This window comes from Bombus fervidus, chromosome 3 (assembly GCF_041682495.2).
Source record: "Bombus fervidus isolate BK054 chromosome 3, iyBomFerv1, whole genome shotgun sequence".
Lineage (NCBI taxonomy): Eukaryota > Metazoa > Arthropoda > Insecta > Hymenoptera > Apidae > Bombus > Bombus fervidus.
Window position 1 is genome coordinate 15,253,670 of NC_091519.1, and position 18,660 is coordinate 15,272,329.

Below are 18,660 nucleotides of genomic sequence, written 5' to 3' on the forward strand. Positions count from 1 at the left end.
AAAATCAAATGTAATGCCACTTTTTCCCTTAAAACTGCTGAAAGGATTAGCGAAAAAAATTACGATGCTGAGTTCCGTAAATATTTATTACGACAATCGTACAATAAAACATATGTGTATATATATATATATATGTATGTTGTGTGTGTATATATATATATATATACATATATAAGTACAAGCCTCTGTGCGGCATTCGGCGCGAATTTACGGCCTTGCTAACGCGATACAGAAACGATTACGCTTTTCCGTGATCCGTTTCCGGCACGGTGTCCTTGCAACTCTTAAAACGACGAAAGAAAGTTGAAAAGAAGGGAAGAAACGAAAGGATTGAAGAGGAAAAAGGGAACAGAGAAGAGAGAGAAAGGTTCACGGAGGAATCGTTCTACTAATTCGATTACAGCGTCGCTTGTCTCCATTGATTACGTTCGATTAATTACTAACTAAGCTTACGATCTAAATGATAGCACGTGACAGTGAGTTAACTCGTTTCTAAATCGATAAACGACGCGGAAGAACTTTCGACGAAATCGATGAAAATCCGGTCGTAGATCGATCGTATTATAGCACCGCAGCGTACGAATCACGACAGATTATAATTAATTATATCCACTCAGTATACAGGGGTCTAGTGAATAAAAAAAAAAAAAATAACATACAGGATTAAATGCACCTATGGTGATCGCGATGCCACTGGTAGAATCACGAATTATTGTAACAGAGAGCTTTGTAGCTTGAAATAAATAGAATTATTGGCAATTGTTCCGAGACTCGCTTGCTTTTTTTTTTTTCTTTTTTATCTTTTTATCCTACTTTATTTTACTTGATCGTTTGTAATCAATTACTATAACAGGCTATCGACAGGCTCGGTTGAAATCGTAGGGTCGAAGTTTGATGATTTTTTTTTTCTTTTTTTTTTTTTTTTTTTGAAAAGATTGATGCGTTTTAAACATTTTCGACGTAACGTTCGATCAAAATTCTTTAAGTTATCTTTCACAGAGGAGGAACTAACATGAAACTTTTAATGGAAATTGCAGCGTCGAAGAAAGGGCTCCGGTGTAATATTGAATGTGCCTGTAATAATGCTTCCTAAGCATTTTTCAGTCACGACAAGTTCTTATTATAGTCAAATAGGCTGCAATCCCCTTCTCACATTTGCATAAAAGGGTATCATTAATGGGATTATTATTGGTCGCAATCACTGTCAGAATATTAAGCATAATCTTAATATATCGAAGCGAAAAAGTGACGAAGATCTTTGTGAAAATAATTATAATCCAAGGAATAATTTACTACCCTCTTGGTAGTACAAAACCATCTAGAGACGCATAAATCAGAGGCACGTCTTTAAACACGTGGATAACGTGAAATCCATTGAAAATCACTATGAAAATAATAACAAAGATGAAGAATAAAGTCAATCAAATCGAAAACCCGAAATAAACTTAATACCAAACATCAAGCGTTTTGATCTATAATTTAATAAATATAATAAATTTTTATTCCAAATACCATGCAAAAATTACGCCTCCAAATCGGAATATTCCTTTAATCAACGCGACAAATTAAATTCCACGATCGAATTATCTTAAAACCCAACGTCTCGGTAATTTCAACCGCCAAGATTTTGTTCCATTTCAGAAGCTGTGTCTCGGCCGCTTAACCGATTCATCCGAAGTCTATCGAAATCACACGAATAAATCAAAACGGAACACGGGCCACCCTTGTAGCAGGCTAATTCCCGGTTAACGGGGAGAAAATGGGGATTGGGGCGGCAACTGGCGGCAACTTCCGTCTTTATCCACTTATCCTTGCAGAGCACGGAACCGCTATCCCTCACAATTACATCCTGATCGATCTTCGCAAAACTGAGGATCCTTGCCAGACGAGTAACGTTCCATAGGCTGGCCAGTGGACGAGGGTCGAAGAGTTTCCTACCTCCTTCCATTTGGACAAAATTCCTATCCAGCCAAGTGGGCGAAGAAAATATAATTGAAAGATACGATTTTCGAGTGATCGCAAAGGGTTGGTTAAATTAGAGGATGAATTAAAGTGTATTACTTGGTGAAATTGACTTTGGATGGGATTTGAAGAGCCAGCGAATTTTAAGGAAAAGGAGACGAATGTTGCCCCCGAGGTGATTAATGAATTTGATTGCAGTTGGTTGGAATAGATCGAAGTACAGTTTAGATAGTAGATTAAGGTTCGAGTATTTGTTTCTAATCTAGGGTTAATTGTAATCAGAATTGTTCCTGGATCAGAGATTTATAGACGTAAACTTTAATTGAAAGCCAATTGTAATTGTAATTTGTTTTAGATTAGCATTAGGTTCTAATTTACATTTGATCAAAGAACGTTTAATCAAAGAATTTGGATTAAAAATGCTCAGGTTGAAACTTTATATAAATTTCTTTTTTATGGTCTCTGCTGAATCAAGATCTTTCGGGTAGTCCAAATGAATGACCGATGAATATGGAATTTTAAATATCAAAATCATTTTATTGGATGCGTAAATTAATTCAGTGACTAAATGGGTTGCGAAGTAGCTGTTATTGTGTGACACATTTACATGCATGTAAGGGAATTTCCAAGCGTGTAACATCACGGTATTGTTAAAATTACTCGGTAACGTCGTGGTTACGAGGTTTCTAACGTGGATTATAGATTGCAATTATAAGGATACGTAATGAGAGAGAGAGAGAGAGAAAGAGAGAGACTTCGAATCTCGGAATGTGCCTCAAATTTTGTCAATTACTCGGAATTCCCTTCGTGGCATCGCCTTACAACAAGCTAATCATTGAACGAAACAGAGAGCTATAATTTCGATTCGAGGAATTAACACATTCACCGCTCGCTGTAAATACAAAGCCTCCTTTCACCCGAGAAATAAAGAATAATTTTCGATGATTAAAGAATAAAATTTTCATCGAGATTTAGTTCAAACTAGAGTTTAAAAGTAACTGACATGTTTTTCGTTTTTACTAAAAATATTCAACGCTGACATACTTCAACCGATATAATGTAACATTAGCGCATTAACTTTACGATAATAGAATATAATTCCAAATTCTTCCTACCTTCTCGCGTTCTCCTTCTCTTTACCCGTCACTCTCGAAAATTTACTCCAACAAAATAGCAATCGACAGTTCTTCGCGAGCCACATACTCCGTAGCTCGAACTGAGATCCTCCATACCTTTCCTCAAACTATCCCTCGGAAACGTATCGAGGCAGCAGTGAATCTATTAACTCGAACGAACCTAATTGCAAGGAAAACAGCTTGGTCCGAGCACAGCCAACTTCGATCAACACTTGAGCTGCTTGCATTGTACCCCGATCTCCGTGCACCTGCACTCTAGACAAGGTCCAGAGAGCTCGGTAATGATCCTTCCAACGCGATACATCCTTCCGTAGATATTACATCCAGCCAATTTTAGCAAGCTAGCCACCGACATAGGAATTTCATTCTCTAGAACCTTAGACGGCGTTCCAGTCTCTGTCACACGATCCTCCATCTTCTCGCTCACTTTGGAAGACACTTTGTCATCCTCTGATTGGTCACTAACGTTTGCAGTCGATCTGCTGATAGTCGATGTCTCTGTCGTCTTTGTGACTTTATTGTTCTCATTGTTATTTGTATCTGAAGAGAATAACAGATCCAGAACAGTATCCAGAGAAAATATAGGTTCATCCAGCTCTGTATTAGCTCCAGAAGATGGTTTGATCGTAGTCGAGTGAAATTTAGAATTATTAACTTTCGTCAAAGTATCTCCGAGCTTCGACTCAGACGAGACATTAGCGTCGTTGATTTGCAAAGTATTTAATTTCACGAGATTAGAGTTTGTTGTATTAAAAGAAGAAATAGCATGTTCTTCGTGTTTCTTGGTAGTATGATCCACGGTTGAGGAAGCAACCGTTTTAGGAATCGTTTCAGAAACACGATCTATAGTCTGTTCAGTTTCTTTGGCGTTGTAATTTGAAACGATTGCTTCTTTTATATGTCCATCTTGACTGAGATTATATTTATTCTTGGTGATTAGTCTGGTTGGATCTTCTTCTGGTCTGTAGGGTGGACGTAAGAGAGATAATTTATCCACGAAATCAAAGTTTGCTTGCAGAGGGTTTAGAGTGCTGGTGGTCGATGGTCTTGAAGTGGTGATTCCATGTTCTACCAGGTAAGGAATCATGTCCTCGATCAGGGAAGGCAGATCAGGAGCTGGTTCTGTCTTTATCACGTCGCGGAATGGGTCTGGAAATATTATCGGCTGATGAAGCGATGGTGCAGTGGCGTCCGCACGGTCTAACACAACCGTTGGTGATTCTTCTGCTCCTACTGGAAGTATTCGAAATGTTAGAGTCGGTGCGTGATAGAATTCCTATTGATTAAATTGTATTTGAAAAATATTTTAACTTTCCAATGTGATTTTTTGGAAATAGAAGGATGCTAGAGAATTATGAGATTTGGATTAGGTAGGTAGCTAGGTATGAGATGAGGTAAAACGAGGGGACAAACAGTCTAGAAATAACAAAATAACTTGTATAATTTTTCTCTTATCTGAGAAAAATTCGCTTGATCATAATTAATACAAAATATCGAACCTCGCCTATTCACTCTCCAGATAAAAGACTGTGGATTAAACGAGAAATAATTCCATTTCTTTTGTGTTAAATCAATAAAGTACCAATTAATTGTTGAGCAGAAATACGTCTCACAGTGAGATCTACCTTTTCTTAGAAAATTAAAATTGAAACAAAGCGAACAGCAAAGGTAATTCGAACAATTTTTAAAGAAATGTTCTTCTATCAAAAGTTTCTTCGAAGAGTTCTTCGTCGTGTAAAATTTTTCCTACCACAGACGATTTTTCCGCAACACGTCTCTTCGGTGTTGATCCTTCTACATCCGATCTTCAGAGGTGGACATTTTTCCGTGGAGCACACCACCTCGCCGTAGTAGCACATGCAAATCACGCAGATACTGCTGCTCGGCACAATCTCCCCGTGACGGTACTCCATATTCTCGAAGAGACAGTTGCTGGCTGAGATTTATGAAACAAAAGCGGAGAATCTCGTTGAACTCGCCAACTTCGAAATTTTCTCGGCCGCCTGAATCTTAAAATTATTTTAAAATTATAATTCGGCTCTCTATAACGCGAATTGTTCCTCCGCTTGTGAAACAGTCGAGAAATTACTTGAAATTACAATTTTTTACTTTAATGAAAAAGCTAGCAATAAAAATTTTCGACTGTCGCAGATAGATTGCTCGATGACAGTACAATATGATGTACATAGCAGTACAATTAGATGCGAGCTCAATGGATTCTAATCCATTGATCAATCCGCAACTGATAGAGCGGAAAATACGCTGTAATAAGAAAAAAATAAATTCGAAGGAAGAAATAAATTAGATGTTCGTTACCGTCGCTTTTACGATGAGGATTGGTGATCGGCGCCGGAACCACGGTGACGCCTGTTCCGATTTCCAGATTCAGATCGGTGGAATGGTAAGGAGCGTCGAAATAGGGCGGCTCCCTTGGCACGAATCCACCTTATGGAAAACAAATCCAGTTCAAAGTAGAAACACGGAAGAAGCTATTAATGTTATATTCAGAAGCGAGAACTATAGGGAATTCATTAGCGGTACAACTTGTTAAATTGTAACGTCTTCAATTAATTATCAGCAGGATGTACCGAGTACCCAAAAGATAAGAAACGTTCAAAGAAAACAACCGATTAAGGCCGTTTATTTCTTTGGTAATATCCAAAAGAATATGCATGCAAATTATATTACGCGTCTGTAACGTTCCCAGTACGACGAAACAAAACGGGAAAAACAAGTTAAAAATTCTACGAAATAGTAAAGTAAGAATAAAAGTAGAAGCTTCTAAGGTTCCATTAATGAAACCGCAAGGAGCTGTTAAAAACTCATTGAGCAGGAAAAAGAGACGAAAAAAAAAATAAGGGAAGAAAAACGTAAAAGCGTTACTCCTCGAAGGTGTCACCGCGAGAAGAATCGTGGTTTACGGTGGACGTAAAACGCGAACGAGGGTGGCAGAATGTATCCGTGGGACGAGTTTAAAATATGACCCACCTTCGGTCTCCACTGGCGGGCTGAATCTGTTTTCCTGAGTGGCGATATCGTAAAATCCGGAGGTGTCGGTGGGCCGTAGCTCCGGAGGCACTACCACCGAACCGGAAGGATATCCGGTAACCGGGGACGGGACTGTCTTGTCTTTCACCAACGCGTCCGCCGCCACAAACGGAATTATCCTGCATGGAAACGCATAAATCCAACCATTTCTCATTTCTTTCAACCACTTATCCTAAATTTGTTCCGTAGTTTTCTTCGTTCTTGGAATTTGGAAAATTACTCAGAAATGCATCTTAAGTTTTGCTTAACTTGAATTTTGAAATGAGATTTTGAAGATTGATGCTAAGAACTTGCCCGTCTTGTACAATTTTACCAGTCACAAGTTGATAACGAAACAAACGAAGGAAAGAAAATGAAGGTTTCCTTTATAAGAAACTTTTACAAATCGCTAATGATCTGGTTATCCCATTTGGCGGGAAATTGTTTTCAAGTAGAACGAAATTTATCCTCAGTTCTTTATCCTTTGTCTCAGTTTATCCTTCGTTCTCCGGAATGCGAAAGTTAGAAATCTGACTAAAAAACAAAGTGTATATCTAATTGCGAAATATTCTATACTCTCTACGTATGTAGAATATTCTAATACTATTTTAAGTATCCTCCATAAACGTTTCAATAAAGATAAATTTTTCAGTATCATCCTCGATCCTCTCTTCCATCTACGAAAAGGACGAATATTAAACATATAAATAATTTTAAAGAATCCTCCATTATTACGTTTAATCGGTACGTTTCTAATATCAACAGTCTGACCCAATTTTCTGTCCACAATTTTTCAGTAACTTGATGAACCAGTATTTACCTTACCTAACATTGGGTAACGACGGCGGCAACGTTGGCTCGCTATAATCGTAATCATAATCCTCGCCTTTCTCACGGTGAGTGATGTTCAGGATAGCCTCGACATCCGGCGGAATCGATCTAATCGGGTTGATGGTCACACCGTGTATGTGACCTACCGAGACGTTCGTTTTCACAGTCACGTTCATCACCAGGATGTCGTCCGGCATTAGTACGGTGGATGACGTCCTGGTGACGGACCCTTTGCCCATCGACTCCGTGGTCTCCACTGGTTCCACCTAATGGCAACAGGTTATATGATTTTGACTCTGTCCGCGGATTGATATTGACTGCTTGTCAAACTAGACGTTAATCGATCAACGACTGTCAAGTCAACAGCGAGAAACGTGTCTAATATTTTAAGAGACACACGTAGAGGAACGATCCTGTGACTTTTCACGTTTCTTTCCTTGAATGAACTTTCGATTATGCAAATTTTTATAAAAATCCCTCTATTTCTCACCTTGCCTCTAATCCTACCAACGTCTACAACGTTCGCTCTTAAACTCGTGATTCAACTAAATTTGCATCAAATATTTTTAAATATCACGAAGTAAGAATACCTATACCGTCCTTGAGATTTTCAATTGTATAAATATTAATAAAAATATTAATAAAAATCCCTTTCGTTTCTCGTCTTATATGAAATCCTACCAATACCTACATCGAGCACTCTTCAGGACACGTTCAAATAAATTTTCGACAAGCGTCTCACGATATTATAAAAGCAGAAACGCCTATAGTCTTTATCCAATTTCCGATTACGCAAATGTTAATCAAAATTGCTCTATTTCCCGTCAATCGAGTATAAACCATCCGGAGTTTGGGTAATATTTTCCAAGAGAACGAGCCAAGGGAATCTCGCTTGTATCCACTGGAGTATCCTCGATTTATTTGTTATCCTCGAGCGATTTGTTTGCACACTAACCGTCGAGTTGGCGTGCTCGAAATCCTGCTGGAGCTTTCCGCTCGTCGACGGAGTCGTATTCTTGTTCCTCACGGTCACGTTGTGCATCTTCTCCTCCTCTGACTCGTGTAACTCCGTCACTGTATCGATCCCGCTCGCTTCCGGTAACAGGGTCGTCGATTCCTTAGTCGCCGTCGTCGTAGTCGTGGTGGTCGTCCTAGTCGTGGTGGTCGTCCTAGTCGTAGTGGTCGTCGTATCGTCCTGCGACGACAGATCCTCGATCACGTTGATCGTCGTCGACTCGCCAACGCTGTTCGTCGAGAAAATCGTCGACGAGTCATTCGAGAAGTCGTCATCCTTGATCGACAAAGTTGATCCCAGCGTGGTCGAGTCCACGCTCGTCGTTGACTGTAAAACGATGTATATCTATACGCTCTTTTTTCTTTTTTAGTTGCTATCGATGTAATATCAAAGATATTAGAAATATCTAGAATGTTAGATAACTGAGAAAAATATCAAAGATCTGTCTCGTGTCTACTTCGCGAACGTTTCACGAATTTCTTCGTATTACTCGAGAATTACCTCTTCGACGATGACGGGAGTGGTAGTGACGATTGCCGGGCTAGATCTCACGTAGTCCACCGTCTCGAGGATCTCGTTGTCCATGATGTCGGTCTCGAAGGTGGATGGCCAGGATGTAGAATCGGTCGAGACCGAAGATTCCTCCACGACCTGCCTCGTGCTAGAATCGATTCGTTCCTCCACTACTCGATGACCGCGTCCCTCAACCAGTGCATTCGCGTGGGTTAGGTTCGTCTGATCAACTGCCGGCTGCATGGAATATTCGCCATTATCAGTTTCATTGCTATATAATCTTGATCACCGATAGAAAGGAATGGCTATCAGTGCTTTGTACGAACAGCGAATTAATTGGAAATGGTCAGTGATAGAGTTATTCGGTTGTTAAGCGAATGAGTTATTAAGTGATCGAATTGTCGAGTTTACGACTCATTGGATATTGAGAATCGTCGAGCAATTAAATCGTAGAGATTCGCGTTATGCAAGCACTGTACCATTAAGCGTACTAATGGATCATGGGGTATTATGACAATTTGAGATAGATCGGAGTTAGATAGAACGATTTGAAGGATATACGAATTTACGATATACGAAACATACGAAATATCGTAAGATATAAATAATTTCGAAAATATTCATATTGATATAAATTCGTGTAAACGTGTACGATCTACCTGTTAATTATCGTGACAATATTTCTCAAAGTTGCGCGACAAGACAATGCTCGTTGTCGGTGCACTTCCAAATTTATCAAAATTAACAAGCAGACATAAATGTCAACCGCTTGTCAATAAAAAATATCGACGATTGAACGATCAATAAGGCAGTTTATCTTGACCGGACGCGTCTGATCGTCTGATAGGCACAAACCCCGATTTCACCTGTCATCCATCGTCATAAAAGACGGTTTGGTTGGTACGTAGCCGATGCCACGTGATTTACAAGCCGGATGGAATTTAATTAATGCAATCGTGCCACGAGCGGACGCCGTGTCAGACATTTAACTTAGTTAGTCGAGGAACGCAACGTGATGCATTCCTCGCCGAGAGATCCATGCTCCTCGATGAATCGACTCTGTTCTCATATTTGTTAGCCGACTGTTACCCGTTCGAAACAATTATACGATCATTTGTCTCGACGATTTTGTCGCTTAACGTTCGATGCTTCGGAAACTGTTCGTGAAACGGAAGATGGATTAGCGTTTCAGCTTCTTGCGCGTTCCTCTCCTCAGCTATTTGTAATTAAAAGGATATTATAGTCGCTGTATTAGAACGTGTGCAGCGTGCGTTGAAGTTCACGAGACATTGATCAGGCGATGGAATGGAAAATTCAAATTTGAGAAAATGTAAATGTCATTTTGAATAACGTTTTGTTGCAACGTTGAGTAGGAAATGGAAAAAATTACGAGGTGAAATTTATTCGACACTAAAAGTACCAAGTTGAAATTTACGAGAGAATGATCTCTTATTTATTAAGAAAATGATCGTCTCGTGTTGGTCAGTTTGTTCTAATAACTTTTAAGCGTCGATTAGTGAATTATTAAGGAATTATTTAAATACATTAAAAAGTTAGTTATTCGTTATATGAGAATGGCCGAAGAGATTAAAAATAGAAAATAAATGAGAAACGTACAAAGAAATTGGTCTCCTTGCGAAACTTGGCGTAGTCCTTGCTGATGAACGCGTACGAGGCGTAGTTCTGGGTGGCCTTAACCTCGATGCTACCGCCTTGAACGTTTAATCTGTCAGTTTCTTATGGCATTCGGGCTAAAACACCTAGGTGGTAATCAGGGTTGTGAAAGAGCACAGGGTTTTTGCTGGGCGCCCCACCCGGCTTATGTGTTTCCGTCTTTTCTTTCCCGACTCCTCTAATAAGCAGCACGGAAGGAAATTGGAACGATCGTTCGCCTCCTGTGTCCGGAAGTGCTGCCTAAAGTCAGCTCGTTCAAGAAACTACAAGATTTTTCCCAGAAATAATATCTTTTTCTACCTTCCTCTACAGTTTACCAGCGACAAATATTTATTTCACTTTAATTTCAGCCAAAATGTATTTCGCTAACTGAAATCTTATTTTAATAAGTTTTGATTAAATATCTGTGGAAAGACTGTTGGTGGTTGATAATTAAATTTTGAAGAATATCATTATGGTGGTTTTTCGAGCTGAAACGAAAAATTGAAATTAATTTCACTAAAAAAAAATGTATTTTAATACAATTTTTTAAGACTTTATGTTAATAGGTTGCTGCAAATTTCCGTAGCATGATCCTTGGCATTTGATAATTAAACTTTGAACAATGTCGTTATTGCGACTCTTTTACAGACGAAACGAAAAATTGAGGTTGAGATAAAAATTCCAATCTTTTCCAGAACCATGAAATCGCCGAGGATATTATCCTTTTCACGGAATCCGGATACTCAACCGAGCATTTAAATTTAATGATTTTCCACGCGATTCCACGCTTCCTGCGCGATTTCCTAATTCAATCCAACTTCCGCCGTTTCGTGACGTTTTCAAGCTTACGAGATTAAGTCTGGAATTTTTATGAAAAACGGCATAGTTATTTGCGAATTTAATTCTTTTTGCGAAACAATAAAACGTAAAAAAAGGGGCAAAGAATTAAAATTTGTTGTTTTCCAGAAAATGGAAACTCTCTGTTCGAATTTATTTAATTCTGGCCGATTCGCTTCAATTCGAAAGTATTACGATGTTCAAAAAAAAAAAAAATATATAAAGCTTTCCATATTCCCATTCAGTGACCTGTTGGCCATTTCACGTTCTCATTCACTAACTCGATTCAAAACTTATTCGTCCGTACCCAGGGTTTCCTACTAAAAAATTCACTCGATGCCTCCGGAGAAATCCTCCAACTTCAACTCCAATATCTTCGTAGTAACAAACCATCGATTTCATACCCCATCTTCGCGCCCTACCAAAACTAACTTTGCCCATGAATTCCCTGGTACCAATTTCAACGACTAGCCCAATCGATCAAAAACGAGGTTTGATTTACGATTTCCTATCTTATCCTTGATCGTGCAAGGATCTTTTCGTCGTCTGTTTAGCGTTGAATCCTCAACAAATCGTTTCGATGATAATCCATCGTTTTAAATCGATAATCTTCATGAGTGAATTCAAAGTGCCTTTTATCCTCTTCGATTTTCAAGGAAATGCAAGATTTTTCTACGTACAAAATTCAATAGCAATTCGCTAGAGAAACAAGACAATAAACTAAAGAAACGATAAAAGCTAGATGCGTGTACTGTCGAGTACCGTTATCAACAATCTCAAAATTTTAACTTTATGTGACTTTCGAATAAAAATAGTTGCATTTTGTGCAACGAGAATTGACGATTGTTAGTATGAAATTTAACGAGCTTACTAGATGAAATTTTTCCATTTCTCTCGATATATTTCCCCCAGTCCTGTCGTCATTTGAAACAAAAGGAACTGTTATATTTGTTAAATTCATTTCAGTATCCCTATTTTCCTAGGAAATAGAATCGTAGCCGAAAAAAAAGAAGAAAAGTTACGCACGAATTAAACAATTCAACGTGGAAGCGTAAAAGACGCAACTAATAAAAATCATCTGAAAATCCTCTCTAAACTAAATATTATTTGACAAAAGAGAGGCTTCATCGCAATGACAGAGTAATTGAAGATACGCGATTTACCACGTGTACGATCGTTATCGAGGAAGAAGCGACGATAGCATCGGTGTGAAGCATGATTGACTCAGAGACAGGTTACTCGTCTTAGGGTGAGAGTAATTGGCCACGAACCGGAAAACACAATCCGGGCGTGTCAGTCGGGCGGGGCAAAATCGCGGCAACCCTGATGCGAAGACATTACGACTCACTGCAGTTATAGGTGGATGGACAGCAGTGTCCCTCGCGTACGATCGGGCTGCAGCCTTGAAGAGGAGGTGCACAAGCAAGAGGCACGCATCGTACCGCGCCCATCGCGCAGAAACAGTTATCACAGGCGGCCTTCCATTCGATGTCCCGAACCATCTCACCCTCCTCGTACACTCTCGAACCCACGCGACACCCTGTGAACCAAACCTTTTCGTTAGCTGAAGAATTTAAACGATAAATTACGTAACTGGTCGTAACATGCAACGGCTACAAAGAGCATTGGCATACCAGTCTATTTACCATAACATTTACATACTCGTTAATTAAATTTCGTACTCTCGCGTGACTACAAAAATTTGATACAATTCGTACGAATAGAATCTGTTAAACTTGTTAAAAAAAAAACAAAACTTCGTTGGATGATAAGGATCCGTGACGTTTATACGACTATTTCATCGATTCGTTCGTTAACAGCCCTTATCCTATAAAAATCCCTTAAATCCGGCACGTTTGATACGCACAACTTTTAAATCGAATACATACACTATACTTGAAGTCTCAATCTATTACAGCCCTATTCTCGGAAATCGAAACAGGATCGCTTCGCTAATCCGCTAATTTAACTTTCCGATCACCTCTCGTTCGGTTCGAAACGCCGAAACGGTTCCGAGGGTAGCAGTTTCGAAATCTGCTCTCCGGAAGCTGTCATAAAGCAACGAACAGCCAATCTCCTTGCGCCATCGCCGAATATGGCGGTTGGACAAAAAGGACGTAGGAAGTCGATATCGATCGACGAGACGATCCTAACTTAAGTTCTATCGAGAAGATACCGCCCTGAGACCGTTATTAGACGCCTTGCTGTCGATCGATGACGAAAAGCGAACAATGGGACCCGGTGTTCGATCGTTATTCGGTGTTTTCACGGCGGACTTGCAGTGGACGAGACTTTAGGCGATGCCAGAGAAGGCTAGTTTCGAGGATAGTTTCCTGGCAACTGTGCGGGATTAAGTCGACGCGCGGCGGTTCGAATGGACTTCTAATGGGGTGGAAACGAGGCTTTGGAGGGAGGTTTAAGTTTTGAGCGGCCGCGTGTAACTGGCCGTTAAATGGACAAGCAACGGCATCCGAGAGTGTTGGTCTTTTGGTAAATGGTGAAAGGGCTATGCGGTTTCTGAGGGTGGAAAAGTAAAGTCACGATATAGCAGCTCGATGCTAGAATATGTAAACCGATTCTCTGCATAAACGTGAATAGCTCTCTGTCTAGTATCTTTAAAAAATATATATAAATATAAATATAAAAAATATGAAAAATCTTAAAGGGATGAATATATCGGAAATATGAAGAATTCAGGTAGAGAAAATGAGTATATTTCAGGTATCATTTTTTGGCAGGTAAAGACACGGTATAAGTACATTCTCTATATGTGGATACGACTAGGTTTCTGTTTAGTACTTTGTCATACGTAATACAAAAGAAAGGAATATATAATATAAGATGTATTGGAAATATGTAGAATCCAGACAGGTGAAATGGATACGCTTCGCGTGTAATTCTTTATGAGCGGAGACACGGTATCTCGATAGCGAAACGAGCAGAACGATTCTCTATTGATTTGGCAAAAGTAGATTTTTTGTTTTCGCGGATTAAATATGAAAAAGGCAACGTGAAAGATGAATTTAAATAAAAAAAACAATCTGTCGATAGAATTTAAAAAATGAACTAGAAATGGCAAATTGAAATGTCAATTGCACAAAACCAATCAAAATAATTCCGAAAGAACACACAATAGCACATTTAAAAAATATCAATCAAAAAGCTTGTAACGGAACGTTGTAAAATGAAAAGAGCGTACGAAAGTTGCGCGATAAAAATGTATGGAAATACTTTTAATACAAAGATAAAGATAAAAATACTTTTTCGAAACGAATGATAATGAAGAAGGAGTAGAAAAATTCAGCAGATAAAAACGTCAGCTCTAAGTAACTGCAGGGGTGTAGTGTCGAAAGCAAAAATTCGCGGAAGTAAAACAAATGTTGCACGTCGTCGTTTCACGCGTCAGATTTTCTGGGAAACATGATTTCTCATTTCCACGGAAGAAAAGGGCGGCCGCCGTCGTAAAATTGAATGAAACTGGGCGTTAAGTGAACGAGCGGAGAAACGGCGGCCGTTGTCGTGGTGGAAATCTTTTCGAAGCACGGAGTGTCACGGGATAACGTAACGTCGACTGGCAGAGCGAACTATTATTGCATTAAAACGTTTCCCTTCAACTTTCCAACGCGCGTGCATGTGTGTGCATGTACGTGTTACGTACATTATCCTCCATAAGTACCAAATTTGGTCATCTTTATTATATGGGAAACGTGGAAAACACAGTCAAAATAGGTAGAAATTTCCGCTTGTAATATCTAAAATATGAATTATAAATGTCTGGAAGTAGGTTGAGGAGGATTAGAAACGATGTTATATCTTACCGCTAGGGTTAACTTGCATTAAGTTATTGCCTAGCACGATAGATACGTAGATATACGAAATATTTAATAAATTTCACCTATTTATTAGTAATTATCTATTTGTTAGTAAGAACTTGTAATATTTCCAATAATATGGTGATATGAATTAACAGTTAATTTTTTATAACGACTCGCTTTTAATCCTACCGAGTAACCAGGTACTTTTACAGGGTTTTAAAAAACTGAACGATATTTTTAAACTGTAGCATCGAATATACAAAAATATAAATACCGTGAATGAGCATAAGAAAAGCGAATACATCAAAGCCTTTAAATATTTCGTCGAATATCCGATGTACGAATGGAACGCTCTTTAAAATTCGACTTTCGAGTTAATTCGGTATTTCCAGTCGCCTATTTATGCCGAACGTGTAGGTTAGTGATCGTTTGGCAAACAGAAGCAGTCGGTTCGGTTCCGTCTTTTCTGAAAAGCCGCTCAGACAGAGCCGGCCCTCTATCCGGTGAAAGTTGCGACGAAAAGTTTAACGCGATAAAAAGGAAAGTTTGCTTCGGTCGCTGTATCAGCCGCTTTGGAAGAAGCCGACTGGCTCTCTCCCTCCATTCGGCTTGCTGGCCGAGTTTAAATTTAAGCTCAGCTTATGAGGAAAAATCGCATCGCGGCGCAAAATCAGCGGCACGTTGCATGGCGAACTTTAATCCCTTTAAATTGCGTCAGGTTTTATCGCGTACCGAGTACCATCTAATTATCCTTACGAAAGGCTTTTTAAGAATTCCTCTTTCGTCTCTCTTTTTCTGCCCGTTATGAGAACCACTTTTTGTTCCGCATCTTAGTTATAATTGAGAAAACTTTTACTACGCATACGTGCAATACATATACGTACAATATTGTCTACGGAATATTAAAACAAGAGAGAAGGATATTGATCGTGCGGATACGATTCTGGACATCAAGGTAACGAAGAAAGTTCCATAAAAGCATCCTTCGACGCTCATTCTTCAAATTATAAACAATTTAGTTTTACAGTAGGGATAAAATACTAGATCGGTGGAACCGGTCAACGAACGATCCATTGTATCTCTAAATTAAAAATATTTCTTATATGTTGCATATTAAAATACTCTTTTTTAGCCATCAATTTAACAATCCTTCGCGCACGAAAGCAAATACTTCAAAGACGTAAGATTTTAAGCTTCGGGAAGCAGAAACTTCCGGAGCTAAAATCTTTCGAAAATTGTAGGGGTGAAAATGCTAGTTGCGTACTCCGTTTGATTCAATGAATAATTCGTAATTGCAATTGCTTTCGAAACCTGTGAGATTCGAACGTGCGGCTTCTTGACTCAGCTTCTTCCATGCAAAACAAAAAAAAAAAAGAAGAAAGAAAAGAAAAAGGGGGAATAAATGAAACGTTTCACTCACCGTTTCCCGTGATCGGCGCCAGCGTCGACGAATGGAGATCTTAAAGAACAGAGAAGAAGAGAATGCTGTATGAGTTATTATTTGGATTCGCGGCGAATGAAGACTACACTCACGGGTGCAATTGTAGGCAACCGGGCAGCAGGAGTGCGGGGCATACAGTGGAGTACATCCTGGCAGGGGCAGCAGGCACTTTGGTCTGATGCATTTTCTCGCTCCAGAGATGCAGTAGCAGTATTCGCATCTACGTGAGCCCATCATCGCCGAGCCAGGCCCGTATCTCACGCCCTCGTGCAGGCAACCTGATTGTTAACACCACCGACCATCAGCCTGATGTTGAATCTTTTAACTGCAACCACTCTCGAACGTGGTCTGCTTTGAGAAAGCAACTTTACTTCTTACTCGCGCTATATGTGCCTTTCAGAGCTATACTATTGAGTATTCTGAAGGAATACGCTGCTTATCTATGTTAAAAAAAAAATTAATAAATGTCGTTGAGTCTCATTTCAGTGGGACTTGAAGAAAGAAGATGCACCGATATCTTTTCCAATCAACGAATACCTCGTAATTGTAATTTTTAAATTAAAACATTCTGTGGATTTATAATTCCAGATCTTTAAGTCTAAGGTCTTAGGATCGTAAGATTTTTTAATCTGGAAAAGTAAAACCTTTTGAATATTGTAAGGGCTGAAATGATAGTTACCTGTAAGATAAAGAATAAGAGGGAAAAGAAAAGATAGATAAAGAACCTAGTTCGCAATTCTAATTTGTGATTGTAGCTTGTAGAATTATTAAAAAGATTGCACACAGGGTAGAAATAACAGGAATGGGTAGCAAACGTTCGCAAAAATTAAAATCTTACAAGCCTTAATGGTAAGTTTGCTAAATTGTGGGGCCAGATAGCAGCAACTCTAAATCATAGGTTATAGGAGCGATAATTTTCAAGTCGTAAACTGTAATACCAATGAAGTGGAGGGTAATAACAGCGCTAGCCCTCGAATAGTAGGCCGCGGTAGCATATCGTAGATTATGATAACAACGAAGAAGGTGTAAACCACAGTTCCCCTTACGTCGTAAAGCACAACGACCATTCTCCACTCTATAAACTTGCTAAAAATAAGTGCGAGCACATCAGTTTCGGCAAACTTAGTGGCAATGTTAACAACCTTATTCCGATAGCGATATTTCAACGCCTATTCGATTACTATTCTCTGATACCATAACAAGTTGCAAGAACAATATCCAACATCAATATAATCGTTGCCCAGCGAGTTTCAGGTGTCTCTAAATTCCCTCTGTCTACAGTTCTACGACGATTACCTTGAAAACGAGAGTTCTGAGGTTCCTCAAGCTTCTCTTCTGCCTCTACGTGAACGTTAGACCTTCGTAGCATGTTCATGGCGTCACCTGAAAATGTTCATCTTTAACTCTCTGTATCCTGAATTTTCTTTGCTAACAACAAATTGTTTATTAGAGCTTTTTTATTGAAACTAATAATATCTAGTATTAGCAAAGAAATAACTCGGTTGAAATACAGTGGTGTATGCCGAATAAATAAAATAAAATTATTATATTATATCGTTTTCATCGTTCTTTGCTAATTTTACATATTATTTTACATTATATAATTCTAATTTGAAACAGATTGGTTTCGCGATGTATAACGTAACCGTGCGAAGTTGAGACATTTTTCATAATCGTACTAACGTGTCTCGCTACAAATTAATTCCGGGCAACAGACGTTCTCTCCTGGCGAACGAACGCGACATCCGGTGGGTGGTGGGTTTGGCAGTCGTGGACAAACTCGAAGACGACATCTCAACGCACCGTCGCTGCACCTGCACTGCAAACAGGGCTCGGACGTGACCACCGACGTGCCCTCTTCGTATCTGCGACCCTCGTACCTGCAACCTGCGACAGATCGTTCCGTTTCAATGACCATACTGTTCAGAACGTGTAGCATAACATAGTTTATACACCACCATGCAAAAATTTGAAATCACTTTTCCAATTTTATTTATATCGGATGACCTGGCGAACTTTATCGTTAATTAAAAATTCGTTTCGTAAATTATGAATTATAATGTCTCGTACTTTGATGCAACTTTTCACCAGGAAACGATACGTGTGTATATTAATAATTTATCAAAGAAAGAACATTTTAGTAATTACATTTATTCAGATTCTTGGATTTTATGAAATTCGAAACCTACGCAAGAGATGTCTGCAAGAATACCTTCATGACACTGTGCATTCCTAAGCACGTACTGTTATAGAAACAATTTCTGATTCTCTGACTAATAGCTTTACACGTACACAAGTTACAAGCGAACAAAATTAACGACGATACATGTGTCTGATGGAACATAACATAAAATGAAAACGCAATAAAGGAAAGGTAAACTAGCGTCTGTTTAAATTTAATTTCATTTGTCGAAATTGCAATGTTTC

At 39.0% G+C, this 18,660-nt stretch overlaps 1 protein-coding gene across 2 annotated transcripts in view; it reads right to left on the reverse strand.

Annotated features, from left to right (window-relative positions):
- Positions 1-838: 838 nt before the first annotated feature.
- The window catches only part of LOC139985932 (uncharacterized), a 51,595-nt gene continuing 33,773 nt past the window's right edge, over positions 839-18,660 (reverse strand). The window contains exons 2-14 of one of the 2 annotated variants that reach the window (XM_072000835.1): positions 17,917-18,120; positions 17,530-17,616; positions 16,326-16,511; positions 16,213-16,251; positions 12,326-12,517; positions 10,102-10,196; positions 8,473-8,721; positions 7,912-8,298; positions 6,951-7,222; positions 6,087-6,265; positions 5,415-5,543; positions 4,849-5,034; positions 839-4,328 (exon numbers count right to left, since the gene is read on the reverse strand). In XM_072000835.1, the coding sequence (XP_071856936.1) occupies positions 3,304-4,328; positions 4,849-5,034; positions 5,415-5,543; positions 6,087-6,265; positions 6,951-7,222; positions 7,912-8,298; positions 8,473-8,721; positions 10,102-10,196; positions 12,326-12,517; positions 16,213-16,251; positions 16,326-16,511; positions 17,530-17,616; positions 17,917-18,120 (3,230 nt within the window). In that variant the 3' untranslated portion in view covers positions 839-3,303. Of the gene's footprint in view, positions 4,332-4,848; positions 5,035-5,414; positions 5,544-6,086; positions 6,266-6,950; positions 7,223-7,911; positions 8,299-8,472; positions 8,722-10,101; positions 10,197-12,325; positions 12,518-16,212; positions 16,252-16,325; positions 16,512-17,529; positions 17,617-17,916; positions 18,121-18,660 lie in introns of both variants that reach the window. The other variant, XM_072000834.1, reaches the window with a different exon arrangement.